General features: G+C 33.1%; 1 protein-coding gene across 2 annotated transcripts in view; it reads right to left on the bottom strand.

Moving 5' to 3' along the window:
- The window catches only part of STARD6 (StAR related lipid transfer domain containing 6), a 32,967-nt gene that overhangs the window by 12,148 nt on the left and 1,043 nt on the right, over nt 1–19,776 (bottom strand). Inside the window, exons 2-3 of one of the 2 annotated variants that reach the window (XM_051969616.1) lie at nt 15,848–15,941; nt 15,618–15,703 (exon numbers count right to left, since the gene is read on the bottom strand). In XM_051969616.1, the coding sequence (XP_051825576.1) occupies nt 15,618–15,703; nt 15,848–15,937 (176 nt within the window). In that variant the 5' untranslated portion in view covers nt 15,938–15,941. The remainder of the gene's footprint in view (nt 1–15,617; nt 15,704–15,847; nt 15,942–19,776) is intronic. The other variant, XM_051969615.1, reaches the window with a different exon arrangement.

Genomic DNA, 19,776 nt, shown 5'->3' with positions numbered 1-19,776 from the left:
CCCCAAAGAGTAATGTCAAATAGCTCCCTGCCCAGAGAGAATTTATAGAATTTTTTAAAAAATCAAATGAGAAGGAAAAAACTAAAAATTAAAAAATGCAGGAAAAATAAGATTTTGAAAAGATTAATCAACTAAAAGAGATACAGATTCTTAAAGATGAAAATAACTTTAAAAATCAGAATTGGGCAAGGAGAAGCTAGTGAAGCTATAAGAGACTAAGAAATAACAATATAAAGAAAAAATAGAACAGACTGTGAAACATAAGAAAAACAGCAGATCTGGAGAACAGATCAAGAAGAGAAACTATAATTGGACTACCTGAAAGCCATGACCAAAAAATAGAACACAATAAGAAGTAATCCAAGAAAATTGTCCTGGAATATAGAATGAGAGGAAAACAAATAGAAAAAGATGTGTCGATCACTACCTCAAAGAGATCCTTTGTGGAAAACACAAGTGATATTATTGCCAAATTTTGAAACCTCCAGAAAATTTTATTTAAAAAAAGAAAAAAAATTCAAATATTCTGGAGCTACAATTAGAATTGTCCAGGACTTATCGGCAACCACATTAAAAAACTGCAGGTCCTGGAATCATATATGCCAGCAATCAAAAAGTTAGGCCTATGGCCAAAAATATATCTAGCAAAATTATCCAAATATTGAATGAAAAAATGAACATTCTGTGAACTTGTAGATTTTCAGGACTTGCTTTCAACAAAAACTAAACAATAGAAAATTTATAAGAGCCAATATCAAAGATCAATTTCAAGGAACTTAACATGGACAAATTGTTTAGGTGTATTTACATGAAAATGTATAGCATATGTTTAAGATTGACATCAACAATTGGATAGCTCAAAAGAAAAATTGGGGCAAAGTTGAGTATGATTTCATTTTAAAAAGCAAAACCACCTACAAAAATGTAAAACTAGTAATTATACAAATGAGGTACAGAGGAAGAACAGACACAGAGGTACTAGGGGAGAAAGTTCATACTTCTGAAAACTCACAGAAGTACTCAGGGGGAGGGTTCATAGTTCTGAAAACCTACTTAAATCAAGAATGGGTTAAATTGGCAACACTAAATATATACATGAGTATAGCACCCTCCAAAATCTATAAAGAACTAAGGGGGGAGGAATGGAAAGGGGGAGGGATGAATAGAGGGAGAAGCAAAGGATGGGGGAAGAAGACAAGGGAGGGATCCATGGGTAGAGGGAGATTAAGTAATGGCAAGACAAGAATAAAGCAGAAAGTTAGCAGGAAATATACACAAACATTGCTCTATGTTATATGTGTATGGGTCTGTAGGAGGGTGTGAATGTGTATGTATGTATAGATCTAAACATGCAAATATCAATATATCTGTACTTAACTATATCTGTTTGGAGAAAGTGGGGAGGATAATAGGGAGAATATAGAAAAAAAAAGTGCACAGCAGAAAAAAAAAAAGCAGCCTAGAAGAAAACAAAGATGGACACTCATGAGTATAATTTCTTCTATTATATATCCTTTCTTAACTGGTAATTATTTTGAATCCTATCTGATATTCTGCTGAGCATATGACAATGTTCTGTTTTCTGACAAACAGAATGAAATCTATTTTTTTAAAATAAAAAGGGGCTCTTTAACTTTACATGATCAAAATTTTCTTTTGTGATAATCTACCCATTGAATAACTATGAATTATAGCCTTAATCATAATTATACAAGGTACTGCCATTCATTTGTTGCTTTCTTTCTCTCTTTCCATCTCTTCCCTTCCCTCTCTTTCAGCCTGTGTGCCTTGAATGATCTTTTTCATTTTGCATGCTTCTTAATTTGGAGTTTACTGTGTTAAGTGGTATGAAATGGTAGGCTCAACTTATTTTCTGCCAAACTGCATTACAGTTTTCCCAGAAGTTCTTATTGAATAAGGAGATTTCACTTCAAGTTATGTAAGTTCTTGGATTTTCATACACTAGGCTAATATGTTTGCCTCCACTTATTCAGCTTGTTTTATCTAATTTTCTACTTAATTGATATGAAATAATTTTGACAGTCATTCCTCTTTATTTTGAGGTCTGATGATAGGCACACATTGTTTATTGCTATTTTTCCTAATATTGACTTTAAAATACTTGATTTTTTTGCCCCTCCAGATGAATGTTTTTTGTCTAGTTCTGTAAAGTTGTCCTTTTGTAACATTAAAATTAACTTATGTAGAATCATTTTTATTACATTGCTATAGCCTAGCTATGAACAATAACTAACTATATAATTAAGTCTATATTTCTTTAGTGCATCTTGTAGCTATTGGAGGTGAGATTTCTTTTTTGAAGTCTTCATATATTTCTTACTAATATTTAAATAGATTGAGCATAGTGGCATATACTTATAATCTATACTACCAGAAAAGAAGTTGGAGCATTATCTGAGTTCAGGAGTTTTGAACTAACGTTGGCTAAGCTGATTAGTGTTCACACTAATAGTGGCAACACTATAGTGAACTCTGGGGGACAAGGACTACTAGGTTGTCTATGAAGGAATAAACCAGCCTTGGTTGGAAATGAAGCAGATCAAAACTCTCTTAATGATCAGTAGTAGAATATGGACTAAATAGTCACTACCCTTGCATCCTGAGTGCAATAGCTCCAAACTTAAATATGGGCATATAGTTATATATACTTATAAATTAATTTATGTGTCAACACATGTGTATAAAGCATACACATTGATAACATGTTTATATCTAGATAGATGGTAGATATGTGCATACAAATATACAAATAGGCAGATAACTTGTGGATATGTATATATTGTGCTGCCAGTTTTAATAGAAACTATCTTGATTAACTTTTAAAATTGATTTTCTGGATTTTTAAATAAACCTACACTTACAAATAGAAATGACTGCCTTCTTTTTAATTTGCATTTTCTTCAAATAATTTTTGCTATATACTATACAATTAGCATTTCTAGTAAGGCATTAAAAATATGGGAGAAAATGGGTATCTTTGCTTTGTCACTGATCTTTAGTAGGAAAACTTCTAATTTTTCTCTTATAATGCTAGCTCTTGGTTTTATGTATATATTTAACATGAACAAGATACATTTTAGTGTCTTTAACATGAATATTAAATTTTTGAAGACATGAATATAATAATATAATCATACATTTTAAACTTTTATGTGACATATAGTTTTACTAATATTGAACTATAAAAATGTATTTACTAGGACTAGCTTGAATTTATCAATATATTATAAATGTATTACATATAAATTCAAGCTAGTCTTAGTAAATACATTTTTAATAGATTGCCAGTACCTATTTGAGTAGATGTCCAAATTATAATAGTAAGGTTGCCTGTCCTTTTTCTCTAAAGTATTTTTTGTTATTTGACACCTACTTTAATTTTATTCTCTAATTGAGCCTTTGAGAAGATGGAACAGATGCAAAAATAACACCTTAAGGGAAATCCTTCAAGACTCTTTTTGCCCTAACAAACCAAATGTTTTGTTTTGTTACAGTGATTTTTTTTTTGTAATAATGATAATAATAATTAGCACAGTGGGATCTTACCTACTCCAATAATCTGTTGTTTTATGATCTCTTCTAAAGAATTATAGGCTTTTAGATTTAGAGCTGGAAGAGTCCTGAGGGGTGATTTAATTTAAAAGGAAGATAGAAGTTTTCCTAATGTTATATAAAGAGAAAGGAAATGGAACTACACAGAATATAGTGACCTGTCCAAGGTACTGATAATCCAAATGTTCAGAACACTTCATCTTGCTGTTTCTACAAGAGTCTACTTGCATGTTATTAAAGATAGAATCTTCAATGATATTCTTAATAAGCATTCTAATGATTAATAGAGCTAAAAATTAGGCATATAGATTTGTTGTTACTTTCTTGATCAATAGTAACTGTAATCCTTTCTAGCCTTTTTGAAATTTTGAAAATTGGTCTCCAAGTACATTAAAAATTTGTGCAGTCTATAATAGAGATTTCTTCTATATGATGCATTTGGCTAGATCTCAATGATGTACCAACAATTTCTTCTTCAATGCCATGTCTACTACTTAAAATGAGTCAAGTACTAAATTGTTAGAAGCTGAATAGCATAGGTCTACTGCCATTGATGAAGAGAAATCATTTTTTAAATGCTGGAAATTCATGGATCTGGAACTAGTAAGAGCCTCAGAGGCCAAAGAGTGAATTGTCATTTCACAGCTGAGGAAATTGAAGCCCAAATTGATGTCAAGTGACTTCCCCAAGATTTTACAGGCACTAACTTTCAGAGAAAGAATTTGAACCTGGATCAAATGTCTGCAGAACCATTGATATTCCCTGTTCCATTTCATATCCATCTATTCTTTTACTTTCAGCTTCAACAATCAATGCTCTCAGGATGATCTGGCTTTCTGCAGTCTCATTTTTCTTTTTCACTGGTTTTCATTCTTTTGTGAATTGATTCTTACAGTTTTCAGTTAGCCATTTGGGGGAGGGACAATGTCATATTTTTCCATTGAGTTTGTTGCCTGTGTTACCCTTGCCTGCCCTTTTTCTCTGTTTAGGAAAAATATAAAATATTTGTTGATTATGGTAGTTTCTAGGGTATTTTAGCCTATTTTTGGTGACTAGTTTATATCAGTTAAACTTCCATAAACTTTTTGTCAATAATCAGAATCTACATATTGACTTTGTAAAATGGAAAATTTATAAAGTAAAAAACAGCCTATGGAAATAATACTGTTGTTAATGCATTGTGTATTCTTATTTTTTTTCTTCTAATTTGTTCTAATGAGTCAGTGATTTGACTACCATAGGCACCTGAATCTGAAAGGTACCTACCATGTCAATAATCATTTATTTCCAGTTTAAGAATCACAATGCTTAGGATTTTCTGATTCTCTTTTTGAAAGAAATATGCATAACACACAGATATGAAGCTTCTGTGTAATCAATTACTCTTTGATCTGTCACTTCCTTTTTTCATCTAGATCTAGACCCTACAATTTTTTGTAACCATTCTCCCCAGTACTTACTTTTGCAGTGGAAAAAACAAGATATATGCTAACTTGGTTTAGAAGATTTGGCAATTTCCCTATAGAATTTTTTACTTCATCCTTTGGATCTAATTTTGACCCATAAGCTACTATTTTTGTGGTGATCTCTCTCTCTCTCTCTCTCTCTCTCTCTCTCTCTCTCTCTCTCTCTCTCTCTCTCTCTCTCTCTCTCTCCATATATATGCCTCACTAAGGACTGTCCATTCTGGAATTGCTGTCAACCTATCATCTTTTCTATATAGGGTCAACAGTTTTTAATCCCTCAGACTATAATATTTGCTATTCCTCAGGCCAGACAGAGGTCCAGGATTTTTTTTTCTTAGGGTCTTATAGCACTAATGTACACGGCTGATCAGATTCAACTTTGTCACACTAAAAAGTCTAACCTCTGGGCCCAAATGATAATATCACTACAACATTCATTATAGCTTTCTGCCAGCTTGATAAGCTATCAGAAAAGAAAATGTAGAGGAGGAAACAAGTAACTATTCAGATATATGGTGTAGAACATTCTATTTTCTAAGCCTTATTGCTACCAAGTGAAGACTAGACCTTTCTTCTGTCTGTATATGCACTACAAATGAGCAATGTTTTAATATAGAAGAGAGACTGCTGATTGGAAGACTTCAAGAAATTAATATCAGAGGACAAATTTTTTTGAAATAAAAAATAAATCTGGGAGCTTTGACAAGAACATAACACAATGATTGAATATGTCAGTTCTTTCTGGGTCATAAGTCAGGGCCTAGTTTGGAATAAGATCACATATAAGTGGGCTTCTAGTAGTCATCCGACTCCTTACCTTTCCTCCCAAATCTCTGGGTCAGTGACGAGGTCTACCTTAATTTCAGAATCTCCATGCCATTAACATTCCTAGAAACTAGATGACAGACGAATGAGGCTCTTGCTGGTAATGCCAGATGACTTTCTAATTAAAGTTCATGGAGTTGTCATTAATTTGGTAGACTCACAATTTTTATGACCCTTACCTCCTGGTTCTGACTGTCTCCAATGATTAAAGTTGAATATGATGAATTCACACAAAAAAGAGGATTCCTAGTTTCAAAGATGTGGCAAAAGCAGTGCTTCATAAACTTAGAAAGCTATAAACTAGATAAAATGGCATAGGATTTCAGATGGGAATATTTCTATCTCACTCTGAAGATCAATGAAAAGTCCTGGGAGGAATGTCATCCTGTGTGTGGTCAGTGTTCACACATAAGAACAGGGCATAACTCCACATAGGTAAGTCATGACAGCATCACATTTCCTTTTCCCATGTTCCTGACCCTTTGTACCTAAATCTGATTTTGTTCTCTAGATATAACTCTTAGAAGAGTTTCAATGAAAATCTCATGTGCTTCCTTATCCTTGCCTGTAAAGATTCCTATGGTCTGGTTTTAACCTAGATCTTGCTCAACATGAAATGGCAGCTCTAACTGTATGTAATCTGTGACTGCAGTCCGATCCATGGTCCTGATCCTGCTAAACTTCAGTAGTTAAAAATATCTCTTTAGATAACTGGAAAATTTAGAAGTTTTAGAAAGTCAAAACTTAGAATCATTTTTTAAGATTAGTCAGCAACTCCAATCTGCCTTTACAATCCTGTTTTTCCTTGCTTCTTTTGGCTTCTAAAAAGCCACAAAATTATTAGACACTATTTCCTTAAGAGATTTTTACAACCTAAGTATTTAAATTCCTACTCACTAGATATTTACAACTTCCTGTTTACCAGAGATTCTACTACTTATTCAAATAGAGGTATGTTTGACACCTTGATATGAGGTTGGAGAAGATAATTTTCAAATGACTGGAGAAGCAATAAGCAATTCAATAAACAATACACCAGACACTGTGCATTAAAGAAGAGACTTAAATGTTTTCATCTTCTGCTATGACAGCTCATATTCTTTTCTCAAGGGATGAGGCTTTTAGAAGTCAGAACCAATTATAATTTTAGGAAAAGAGGGATGAAGGGAGGAGAAGCAATGATGCACAAACACAATGCTGATTTTATGTATTTTATTTTTTTTTTTTGTCAGGATAAGTGAAGAATAGGAGTATGGCAATGGGGAGTTCCCTGATTTAAAAAAAAAATCCTCCTGACCATACACCTACATTGAAGTAACTAGTCATTTTGTTCATGAAGCTTTTTTTTTTTTTAAAGATAAAAAACTCCCACAATAGTGTAAAGTTTATTGGTTATTCATAACTTTGACAACTGGATCAATGTATAGATGAGATCAGCAGCATTCATGAAATAGGCATTTTTGATTGGAAGAGGAAGGTAGAAAGAATTATTATGGAATAAAGTAAATCTATGTGGATTAGGGAGTTTGGAGTAGCAAAACTAGGATCAGAAAATAGACTGCAAAAGGTGAGATTCAAAATTGATGGTTGTAGAATATTAAAGACAGATTTTGTTTACTTTGCAACTTTGCCTTGTGCTTTTTGTAGAAGTCTGTTTGATGATGAAAAAAAAATCTCCCATATGAGTCTTAGAGGTTATACATGCCTGAATTAAGTTGTCAGGACTAATTTGGAAAGACTAGAAATCTCAGTGTCCTCCCAACAATTCAATCAATTCAGTTCAAGTTTGTCCAGCTTCACTCTGTCCTTTTCTCTCCAATGCTCTTTCACAAGAAAGATAAGAGAAAACAAAGAAGATGGAGGGGAAAAGAGGTGTATTAGTTCTTCCCTCATACCTACTCCCCTTTAGAATTTTGGCATTCATTTCTGTGTTTGGCAATTACTTCTGGAATCTTAAAATAATGCTGGGATATTACTTATCACTCAGTAGAGCCAGAAGTATCCAGGGCTGCCTATTACATTATCCCCTCTGAAAAGGACATTTTGAGCTGCTCTGCCCCTTTAACCACCCCAAGTATAACATATCTGTGCTCTCAAATGGGTGAAGCATTTACTCATTCAGCCAGAATTTATTAAGCACTTATGCTGACACTGTGGAGATGCAAATTCTGACACATTAGAGCTTTAAAAACCATAGCATTTAACATAGGAGATCAAATAAAAGATCTCGACATAAAAATCTGTTTCAGCTAGATAGTATCTTAATAACTGTAATTAAACTTGGTGATAATTAAAAGTGAGCTCAGAGCAAGCTGAAACTATTCTAACAACTCTCTGCCTCTTCACTCAGTCCAGTGCTGCTCCCTATATTAGCTTCATATACAAATACAGCTTGAAAATGGTCCTGTTAAAAGTGTGGTGAAAAGCATGTTGGATTTGGAATCATGATCTGGTGATCTCTGAATTCTTCCAATTATGAATTTTAGGTTTCTTCCAATGATAAATTCTAAGATTATTGCTGTGTATTCGCATATGCAAGGACTGAAGATCCTTATGATCTGGTTGGGGGTAAAAGAGAGAAGTATATGCAGGAGGCTGTATATAAGCAGCTAATTAAATATGAGACATTTGTAAAATTGATATTCATAATTTGTGGAGTGTATAGGTTTATATAACATAGAACCCTTGAGATTTTATATGATTTCAAGGGATTTAACCTCTGAATTAATTTTGTACATGTTAATGAGAAAAAAGTTAAAAATGGGTTCCTTCCTCTTCCTCCCCACGTGAAAATGACATTTAAATTTGCTCTTCTATCTTATAACAATGACAACAGAATTCTAAGTATTTAGAAAAAAAAAATTGTATTCCATGTGTTACTTGGCCTTTTGCAATTACTCTTTGTAAATAATTAAAATTTTCATTCTAATCACATTTTTCCTTAAAAATTGGTATTTATTAATTTGTGAGATTATTTTCCTCCTCCCACGCTCAGTATGAATCATTAGTCAGAATTACTCCTGTTGGCAAAGCTTCTGAAGATTATACTTGTGTAACACAGAAGTGGGTGTAAAAGTCCTGGTTTGAACCTCAAATTCTGATTTACAAAAGAATGGCTGCTTCTTGCATCACTGAATTACCTAACAACTGAGGTTTTTTCACAAGTTTATTTATTAGAGGTAAAGAAGATACACACCAACTTCTCTAGTTATCTGTGGCTGATCACAGCCGATAGCATAGCAAACCAGATCTGTAGGGATAAAAGTTTCACTGGTGGCTAAAATATGATCCTTTCAAATGGCCTAAACTACCTTACAACTTTTACAACAATGGTGAAGAAATTACAGATTCTATCAAATAGTCACTATCAAAAGTGTGATATAGTTTCTAAAGATGGAAATTCCTAGCTTATCAATCACCCTAACTCTGCAATGGATGTGGTAATAAATACTGGGCTGTAGTAAACAAGAGCCAGCTAACCATGGGTGAGAAAGAGAGCAAATAGCTCCACTGTACTACTTTTAAAGAGTCAGATAAATCAAGAAGATTATTTCAATCCAAGTGGTAGGAGACCTGTAAACTATGCATGGTATTACATATACATAGATATTGAAGAGGGCTTTATAATTAGGACATCCTTTTACATTCAAAGATCACTTGGAATAATAATAATAATAATTAACATGTATATGATCCTTTAAAGTTTGCAAAGTGCTTTAGTACTTTACATACATTATCTCATTTAATCTTCACATTAATTCTGGGAAGTAGGTGACTATTTTTATACCTATTTTACAGATAAGCAAATGGAAGCTGAGAGAAAATTAAATGATTTGCTCAAAGTTACCCTACTATTAAGTGTCTGAGACTGAATATGAACTCGAGTGTTCCTGTTTCAAAATCCAGCACTTTAGATACAACTCCATCCAAAGTAGTTTATTATTGGAAGTATAATACAGCTGCACTTATATTCCTATGGCAAGAATCCCTGGCATAGCATCCTAGGGAGACAATGGTAAATTCAGTATGAAACAACTTAATAAATTGAAAACAAGAGCAATACAAGTATCTGTTTATCTAACCAAGAGTCCTTTCCCATCTGAAATTAACTCTAAAAAATAATATCAAACAAAAACCACATCTTTTTAGCTCTTTACAACTCTGCCCTCTGGAGTCTGTCACCAGAGGTTTTAACCTGGGATCTGCAAACTTTTTTTTTTTTTTAATTTCAGCATAATTGATTTTCTTTATCATCATATATTTCATTTTATGTATTTAAAAACATTATTCTGAAAAGTCTTTAGGCTTCACTCAATTGTCATAGGGATACAGAATAAAGTGATAAATCCCTGATCTAGAAAATTAATTTCCTTTAAAATCCTTTTAATCTTAATTCCTTTTTAGAGGTTCATAATACCCATTAGTTGTCTATTTCCAGATGGAAATGAGAGGCACCTTAGAAATAAGTATCCAGTTGAGGTGATAGAAAGTACAGAGGGCACAAAAACTAAAAAATATGGTGCACTGTATCCATTTTGGGGAGTATGTTGCTAATTTTTAAACCTCATACAGGCGTCTGACAGTAAACATGGTAAGAAAGTTCCAACACAGAATTGGGAATCTGTCGGTACTGCCTTGCGCCACTAGAGGGAGGCAGTGCCAACCCTACTGGGTATCTGAGAGCAGAAGTACCCCAAGGGCTTTCATCCCAATCTGCCAAGCAAGTGCTTTCCATATATTATATTTGAAACCAACTGGAAAAAAGCCTTTGTGTTTTAAATTGTTAAAGTAATGAAGCATAGTAAGAAAAAAAAATGCTGCTAATGTTTTCTCCTCTGGACTACATTCCAGAAGGTAGTTTTCAAAGAATTTTAAGTTGCTGTTCAGGTCTCCCAAGGACAACCCAGTACCTGATCTGGCCACCCCGTAGCTGGAAGAACACAATGAAAATGTATAAATTCAGCAAGGGTAGCAGCTGTCTCTGTCAGCATCCTGTTTGTAGATTATTCAGAACAATAGGTTAGTGCTCCTCCTCTTCTTGGGGAGAACTACTTTTTAATCGGGGGGGGGGGCATGGAGTGGGAGTACAAAGGAATGATGATGGTAATATTTAAGGAAATTAGGGTTGGGGAAGAGCGGCCAACTTGGAATTGAGGGACAGGAAGATAGTCTGGACCCTTATCACTTTCCCTGCTAGACATGCCCACGAGTCACAGAAGGGAGGGGAATAATTGTAACTATCAAACCAGTTGGCCAGGTTGGCATCTGCAATGGACTGATCTCCAATGAATTATGGCTGATTGGCTTAGAAAGTATAAAATGACATCGGTGTCTGCTGGTGCAATTTATTCTTAAAAATAATCCGTTTTCTGCCAGAAGCAGAGATAATTTCAGGCATTTTGGGGGGGAGAGTGGTGTCTCAGAGGTCATAAATTCTAGAGCCTTATAGAATCTTAAAGATCATCTAATCCAAAGTATTCATTTTACAGATGAAGAAACTGAGGCTCCAGACAGCTGCTCAAAGCTGCCCAAATAATAATCATTGGAACCAGGATTAGAGCACAGCTCCTTTTGACTCTAAATATGGGTTCTTCCTATAGTATGTACCATGGGAGAAACTTAGAAAAAACTATTCTCACATTTTTAGTGTAAATAATAAGTAGTACCTGAATCTTTACCACACAAAACTAATTCTCATAGCAACTCTATGAAAGCAGATTGGAGAAATATAAAATTCCAAATTTGCATATGGGGAAATGTAGCTACCAACTTACATTCATACACAGTCAGTAGAATACAAATTTATTTCCATTGAATGAAAGAGTTTTCTCCTCTAGAGCTTGTTTCATGTCAACTGCCAATTACTTATACAAAATAAGGAAAACAGTAGCATAGATATCGGGAGATAATCCAAAAAAGCATCAGGATTTAAAATATAGTATTTAGTCATCAAGGATTTATTATTTACTATATTTGAGTATGCATTTGTCTTACTTATTGGGTAATTTGTATAATTTCAAAGAAAATGATAAATCTTTATTGGGGAGTTGGAAAGCTCAATTTTCTTGCTTCCTTATTTCACCATGAAGAAAAGGAACAGGATTTTCCACACCAAGACAAATAATCATCATAATCTATGTTAAGTTTGAGTTCTAGGTTCATACTCCTATTCATAGACTCTCTAAGGGATGAAAATAATTATCAGTTAAGTGCGTTGGTTTTAAAAAAACGATGTTGGTAGCTTAGTCTAGTATAAGGAATTTGGTTATTTAAGATCTTTTCATTCATTTTATTAATACTTACTAAGTGCCCAATATATGCAAGGCAATATCCTAGGTGCTAGAGATGTAAAGATACAAATGAAATAGCCTATGCCCTCAAGAAGCTTTCAACCCTCCAGAGCAAAAGGGATGATGAAATAAAACATATACACAAGTAAGCATAGGGCAAGAAAATTTAAAGAACAAAGGCATCTGAGGATGAAAAAACAAACAAGAACATGAAGTTGATATCTGAGCTGAACCATGAGGAAAAACAATAATTCTGAGATAAAGAGATGAGAAGGAAATTTATTCCAGGCATAGGAGATACCTCTTTTCAGTCTAATTTTTAAAAATAATTTATTTAGTTGAATAAGATATGACTGTAAAGGTTCCCTTTCAATAATATAACCTCCCCAAACATGTTAGTTCATAAAAGATTCCTCTATAGAGCTAATAACAGAGCTGTTCTTCAATGATTGGCTGATTATTGATAAATGAAATGTAAGACAAAAAAAATATGCTTGCCAAAGATATGTTACTGTTGTAGCTGGAATAAGTCCAGTGTTGAATCCAAATAAAAAGGATTTCCTATAGCTGGAGAGGTTCACCACATGTTTCAGGTTATAATTAATACTGTGCTGATCAAGTCTCAGAACAGGACAGAACTTCCTAAGTGAGATCCATAAATGTTTAAAAGAGTTCAGTCCTAAGTAGCCATTCATCAGGGGAAAAAAAACAAAACAAAACAAAACAAAACAAAAAAAAAAAACAACAAGAGAATGGAGTAGTACCTGTTGTCCAAACTATAACCCCAAAGTGACTGAACTTCCCTTAGAACTGGTCCATTAATATCTTGGACAGATACTCCAGTTGGACAATAAAAGGGACTAAACCTGAATAGGAGGAAGAGAGGTAGCTGCATTGCCTTTGGCATAATGGACAGGCATTTCAATGACATCAAACTTTCCTCTGAAACAAAAATCCATCTTTTTAAACATTAGTATCCTTCCAGCGAAGCTTTATGGTTTGGTGGAGAGAATACTGAATCTGGATCCTAGAATACCTTTGTTCATGTACAGTTTCAGAAACTTCATAGCTGTGGGGCCCCAGACAAATCATTTAACCTTTGTTTGCTGCCTCAGTTGTCTTATCTGTAAAATGGGAACAATAATAGTACCCACTTCCAGGGATAGTTGTGAGGATTAGATGAGATCAGCTGTAAAGAGCTTACAAACCTTAAAAGCTATCTAAATATGTGCAAGGAAACATGCCAAAGTTACAAATGAAACAATCCACGCCCTCAACACCTTAGCTAGTAAGCTAACATCTGCTAACTATCAGGCTCATTCTCTTCCTCATTGCTATTATGCTGTTCAGTCTTTTGAGTCATGGCCAATTCTTTGTGACTCCATTTGGGTTTGTTTGTTTTTTTGGCAAAGATACTGGAGGGATTTTTGCCGTTTCCTTTTCCAGCTCATTTTTACAGATGAGAAAATTGAGGAAAATGGGATTAAGTGACTTGTCCAGGGTCACACAGCTAATTTCTAAGTGTCTGAGGTCAGATTTGAACCCAGGTTTTCCTGAGACTGAGCACTTTATCCACTGTGTCATCTAATTGGTATGTTATTATCATGTCATCAAAATCTCTGAGCAATCAAGAGTTTGGGTCAAACCAAAGGGTAAAGAGTAGATGCAAAGTGAGGAGCAAAGAGACTTCAGCAGATTGCCAACAATAAATTGTCCATAAACAGTGGCATCAAAGATGTTACTAAAGAGACAGATGCATGGCCAGAAAAGATGGATAACTAAGAAGAGAAAGCAAGAGGAAAAGTAGCATCTGGGGGAAGGGGTCGGGGTAAGGAGGGGAAAAGTTGGAACAAAAAATTTTGCAATTGTCAATGCTGAAAAATTACCTGTGCATCTATCTTGTAAATAAAAAGCTATAATAAAAAAATAAAAAATAAAAAGAGGAAAGGCAGCCCTTATATGAGCTTCACTGGTACTCATGTATCAAGAGACTCTCAGAAAGGCCCAGAGTATTTGGGGTAGATCCCCTTTGGAGGATCTATAGGAGAACCTAGAAGAGAATTGTTGAAATGGAGAATATGCCAAGTGTCAGACAAATCAATTTCATTCTTTTTGAAACTTTCCTCCTGGAAAAAGAGGTCCACTTTTTGTCTGATCAATTTTTTGGTTATTGGTAAAAAATATTAAATTCAAAGAATCCCTAAAATCATCTTTAAATTTTTTAGTATGAAACTGAAAATGCTATGGATATATGCTATGCTCACACTCCTTACATTATCCTTCCCAGAATTTTCATGAAGTTTCAGGGGGGAAAAAATTTGTATTACTATGAAACTATTTATATTCTCATTTTCAATTTCATATTAAAGAAATTTAAAGATGACACTAATCAAGCATTTCAGATTTACAGAGCATTTTACAAAATACTGTATAAGATTCTTATAATGATCCCATGGAATAGTATTGCAAATGTTTTTAACTCCATTTTACAGAATTATTTGTCCAGAGTCACAAAGCTGATATTAAAACTCTGAGGTTCAAACATTCAAATTTAAGGTGTTTTTGTTTTGTTTTTGCAATAACACACTGCCTCTGGAACTATCATCTCTAGAAGACCACCTCTAGAGATCTCCAGAGGTACCTGGACTTCTGGTTCTTTCCTATAAACAGAAAATTATTTATCCATTTAGCTAACTGATAACTCAAAACCAGTAGCAGGGACAAAATATAGGCTAGATAAATATCATTGGAGTAGGGTGTGTCTGATAAAGGATAAAAGACAAAAACCAGGAACAAAACATAGTTGAATAAAAATAAAAGGAAAAAGAAGTAAATGTATATAAACCTAACCTACTTAATTTTTAAATTTGAACACACAAATGTGATATAGTTATGTGTTACTTTTGGTAATAAATATGATTAAGGAGAAATTCTAAATGTATGGTTGAAAAATGTCGCTTCTGACCATTTCCCTGGAGTTCTTGTTAGTCAACTCTTGCATGATCAAAAAATAAAACTTGCTTTAAAAACAGCTTATAGAAAAATAAAATCAGGAGATTCAGCTTTTTCTTTCTAATGCTTCACATAATGGAAAATCAGAGGCATCCACAAAGCAGATAAAAGATTAAAAAGAAAATCAAAATTATTGGATGAAAGGAGTCTAACTCCAGAAAAAGAAAAAATCAATTAAACCTTAACCATGTAAAAAAATTTTTTTTTAAATTATCAATTCTGATGTCTTTTTTCTCCTCTTATCTTTAGATTTGAAAATAAATAATTAGATGATACAATGTTAGTATATTTTCTTAATATCACTTTTAAAAAGTGATTTTGTAACTCATTTTTTAACCTTCTGACCTCCATCACATGACTTATAAAAATTGAGGATTCCACTTATATTAGTGTCATTACATTTTTAAAACTGCAAATTTCATTATTTTAAATAGATAATTGAAGTACTCACAAAGGTCCATCGTAATTTCTAGAAGGCTTCCAGGAAACTGTTATCTTTTTCTCAAAGGGGGAATAAAAATCCACAAAATAAATTAGCTGTCAGTTGCAAAAACAAAAACAAAAAAACACAAACAAATCTCTTTCTGTTTGTTACAAGAAGAAAAAAAACATTTTAAAATATCTTTACGATGAATTTGCATATCATAAAATCTCTGGAAACATAGTAACTTGTTTTCTTACTGAAGTTTTAGTCACTTTCCAGCCCGATGTATCTCGGCTGAATGCTAAAACCTCTTGGGAGACTTCATCAGCAAGTTTTTTAAAGTCCATCTATCTGCAAAGTTTTAAAAACAAATGATTGGTAGAAGAAACTTATATACAAAGAAATGAAAATATTCCACAGTTATATTGCACTTTGGCTCTTTACTTCATACTAATCCTTACTGTTTTAAAAAATATAATTATGCTGACCTTTTCTGTATATCTTTGTTATTTAATTATTCATCCCAGCTTTATCTGGGTATTCTTAGGAATTCAGTTCAATTCCATATCCAAATGGTACCTACATGTATGCATGGAGAACTGAAACAATCAAAGCATGTTTAACTACAATTTTCTCTTTCTTTACCTTAAACATGTGATAATTCACAAACATTAATTCTACCCTTTATTATAGCCATTGACTTTCTAATCTTTCCCTCACTTTCCTTGATCTTCTGACATTCTTGTAACATACAACATTTGATGATTTAAAAGAAAATGTGAATGGGTTCAAAAAGCATTTAAACCTGTCAGTTCACATGCAGGCCTAGCATTGGCTCACATACAATCTTTATAATTTAATTAACTAATAATTACTAAAATTTGAAGAACAACATTTTTAGTGTTCAGGAGCAGAAATAAAAGAATGAAGTAAATTGGTAGCAATAGTAAGCTCTTTAAATTAAAAACAAACAAACAATTGTCATTCATATGCAAGTAACGCTAAACATGCTTTCCAGTACTTATTTTATCTTTGTCAGCAATGATGAATTTACTTATCAGAAATACTAAACATTTATTGAACTCCTACTATATGCAAAGCACCTTTCCAGATACTGAGACAGGGATCTTCTGCATGAAATCTTTCCTGACACTCCCAACTCCTAGCTCTCTTGCTCTCAGACTACTTTGTATTTAATTAATTTGTGCATATACATCTATGTAAGCATCTATGTGTCTTAATTATATTTTATGGTAAATTATCTATACTCTTATATTTACATGCTTTCTCTCCCATTATTGTGAATAAGGATTTTTTCATTCTTTGTACTTATATGCCCAGAACCTAGCACAATGTTTGTCATAAAGCTGGTACTTAATGATTATTGCTTGCTTGTTGGAAATATCACATACATTTCTGCCTTGATAAAGATAAATATATATATATATTATATTGTAGTTATTTATAGTTCTAACAAAAGTGGGAAAGAAATAATAATAAGAGAAATTCCATTTAAATAACTACTCTGGCTTACTTGCCTCTATATTTGGTCTACCAGTTAATCTTCTCCTAGCTATTGCCATTGTCTCTGACCTTTCTTCTTTCCTGTCTTTAAATCCTCATTCCTAGATTATTCTCACTTTCTTGTTCTTACTCTAGGGCTGCTGAGTATCAGTGGAGAAAGTCCTGAAAGTGACCTGATTTTACCTGTTGTAAATTCACGATATATAATCTTGATTGGTGCCTTGCTCAACAATACTACTCTAGTCTATTGGCTTTTTACATCATTCCTCACAGCATCTATTTTAAACATTTCCTTTTCTTGCTCCCAAATAACCTCCTACCCTCTCACTTGAAAAATATAATCTAGTTTCTCTTCCTTTTACTCTAATTTTTTCAACAGCTTCATCTTCTCTTTCTTCCTCCTTTCCACTCCTTCAAAATTGTCCCAATCATCACTCCTTCTCTATCATACATCTCAATCTTCTTTTCAAATGAATACTTCCTACTTGCTTATAAACATACTCCCCTTTCCCCAGTTCTAAAAGGATAAGAAGGAAAGAAGGAAGGAAGGAAAGAAGAAAGGAAGGGAGGAAGGGAGGAAGGGAGGAAGGAAGGAAGGGAGGAAGGAAGGAAGATCAATGGAGAAAAGGTCTTTTCTTGATTTATGTCCTTCTATCTCCAGCTTTTCTTTCAAACTTCTGGGGAAAAGTTTTTTTTTTTGTTTTGTTTTTTTTTAATACTTGATCCTCTACTTCCTCACTACTCAATTTCTTCTCAAATCTTTTGCAATCTGAAATTGTTCTCTCATATGTGACAAAAAAAACTTTCTAATTCCCTCTTTTTAGTCCTTAACCTCTTCAACTCATATGAAGCTTTTGAATACTCTTTTTTCCTATATCTTCTCTCATTCCCTGGCTACAGACATTATACTCTCTTGGTTTTTACTTCTGATGATTTAACAACTGTTTCTCCTTTTACTTGAACCTATAATGTAGGTGTAAAAGCCTGTCCTCAGCCCCCTTCTTTCTTCTTCATTTTCTCCTGATAATCTCATTCTTTCATTCTCTGTCTTTGCAAAATATCTCATTCTAATCATGACCTTTCTCCTGAAATCCAGACCCATAACTCCCAACTTCCTTAGTTTATATTAATCTAGATGCCCCACTAATTCATGAAATGCAATTTATGTAGATGTGTTCCTCAAAAACTTTTACTAGTTTTGATTTTTTTGGCAAATCATGAACACCCTTGTCTCCTTGGTTTATTACTTTGAGGTTATATCTGACTCTTCTCTCTTGCCCATCTTTCAAAGTTACTCAGTTACTAAGTCCTTTTGATTCTATCTCTGAAACATTTCTTGCAGCTCTTTCTTCATCTTGATTCTTACTCTGATCACTCCAGTACAAAACCTCAGTACTATCTGCCTCTACTACTGTAAAATCCTAATTGGTCTTCCTCTACTTTCTGACTTCTTGAAGCCATCTTTCATATCACTGCTAGAATTTTTCTTTTGCCTACATCACATTAGGTCTCTGCTCAAAAAGCTCTAGTGGCTCTCAATTGTCTATGAAGTTTAAATTCCTTTGCATGTGCTCAGATATTACTCTCTATTGTCACCCTATCTATCCAACCTTATTTTATGACAATACCCTCTATATATTCTGTCTGGCTACAGGCAATTCTTTGTCCCTCAATCAGAGCTCTTATGCTCACTTATCTTGGCTCATTGGTTCCTTATGTTTGGATTATCCTTCTTTGCCTGTTGCATTTCTATTTAGCCTGTAAAGCCCAACCAAATGTCTTCACATACTTTGTTACTAACAGTTTTATTTTTACTCTTGGACTTCATTAAAAGTTTTTTTTTTTAATTTCTCTGATGTACTTATCATATCTTGTTATAAACTACAGTTGTTTGCATTTGTATCTTATCCCTCTGCCAGAATGAAAACTTCATGACTTAAGAGATCATGTATTATCTAAACTCTTTGCACTTTCAGATAATCTAACATAATCTTTGCATAAAGTGGAGACTCAATAAATGTTTTATCATATTTCCAGTGGTCACTGAGGATATACATTATGAATCTCTACAAGTTTTCTATATTTCTCCAAACTAAAAAAAAGTATTTTGATGAATTAATTTTGTTTATATATTTGATCATTTCTTTTATATTCTTTTTTAAAATAAAGGAAAATGTTTCATTATTTACAATCTAAATCCCTAGTTACAGGGACATTTTTATATATATTTAAAATGAGGCTTTGTTGACACTGATTACAAAATTAGATGAAGAACTACACTTCTCAAAAACTCTAAAAAGATAATGTATAGGAAATTTTTAAAATAAAATTTACATGAATTTTTTTTTGAGAAATCCTTATCTAAATAATAAAATGTTTAATACAATCTCTTAAAAAGGTATTTGAAATTGGAACAAAATAAACTTCTCAAAATCACAACATTGACCTTTTTTAACATCACATATTTTATATATTTTCATATCTTTGAATATTGGCTTGTGATTGTCTTTAGAGTATGTGTGTGTATATATATGTATAGGTATAAGTCTATATACATATACATTCAATAGATATCTAATAGAAATAAGTGTGTATATTGCTATCGATCTTGAATATTGATTTAGAAATCACCAAATTAAGAAGTGTCACAGTTTTATAGCTT

This window comes from Antechinus flavipes, chromosome 1 (genome assembly GCF_016432865.1).
Source record: "Antechinus flavipes isolate AdamAnt ecotype Samford, QLD, Australia chromosome 1, AdamAnt_v2, whole genome shotgun sequence".
NCBI lineage: Eukaryota > Metazoa > Chordata > Mammalia > Dasyuromorphia > Dasyuridae > Antechinus > Antechinus flavipes.
This window is presented reverse-complemented; position numbering and strand designations above follow the sequence as displayed.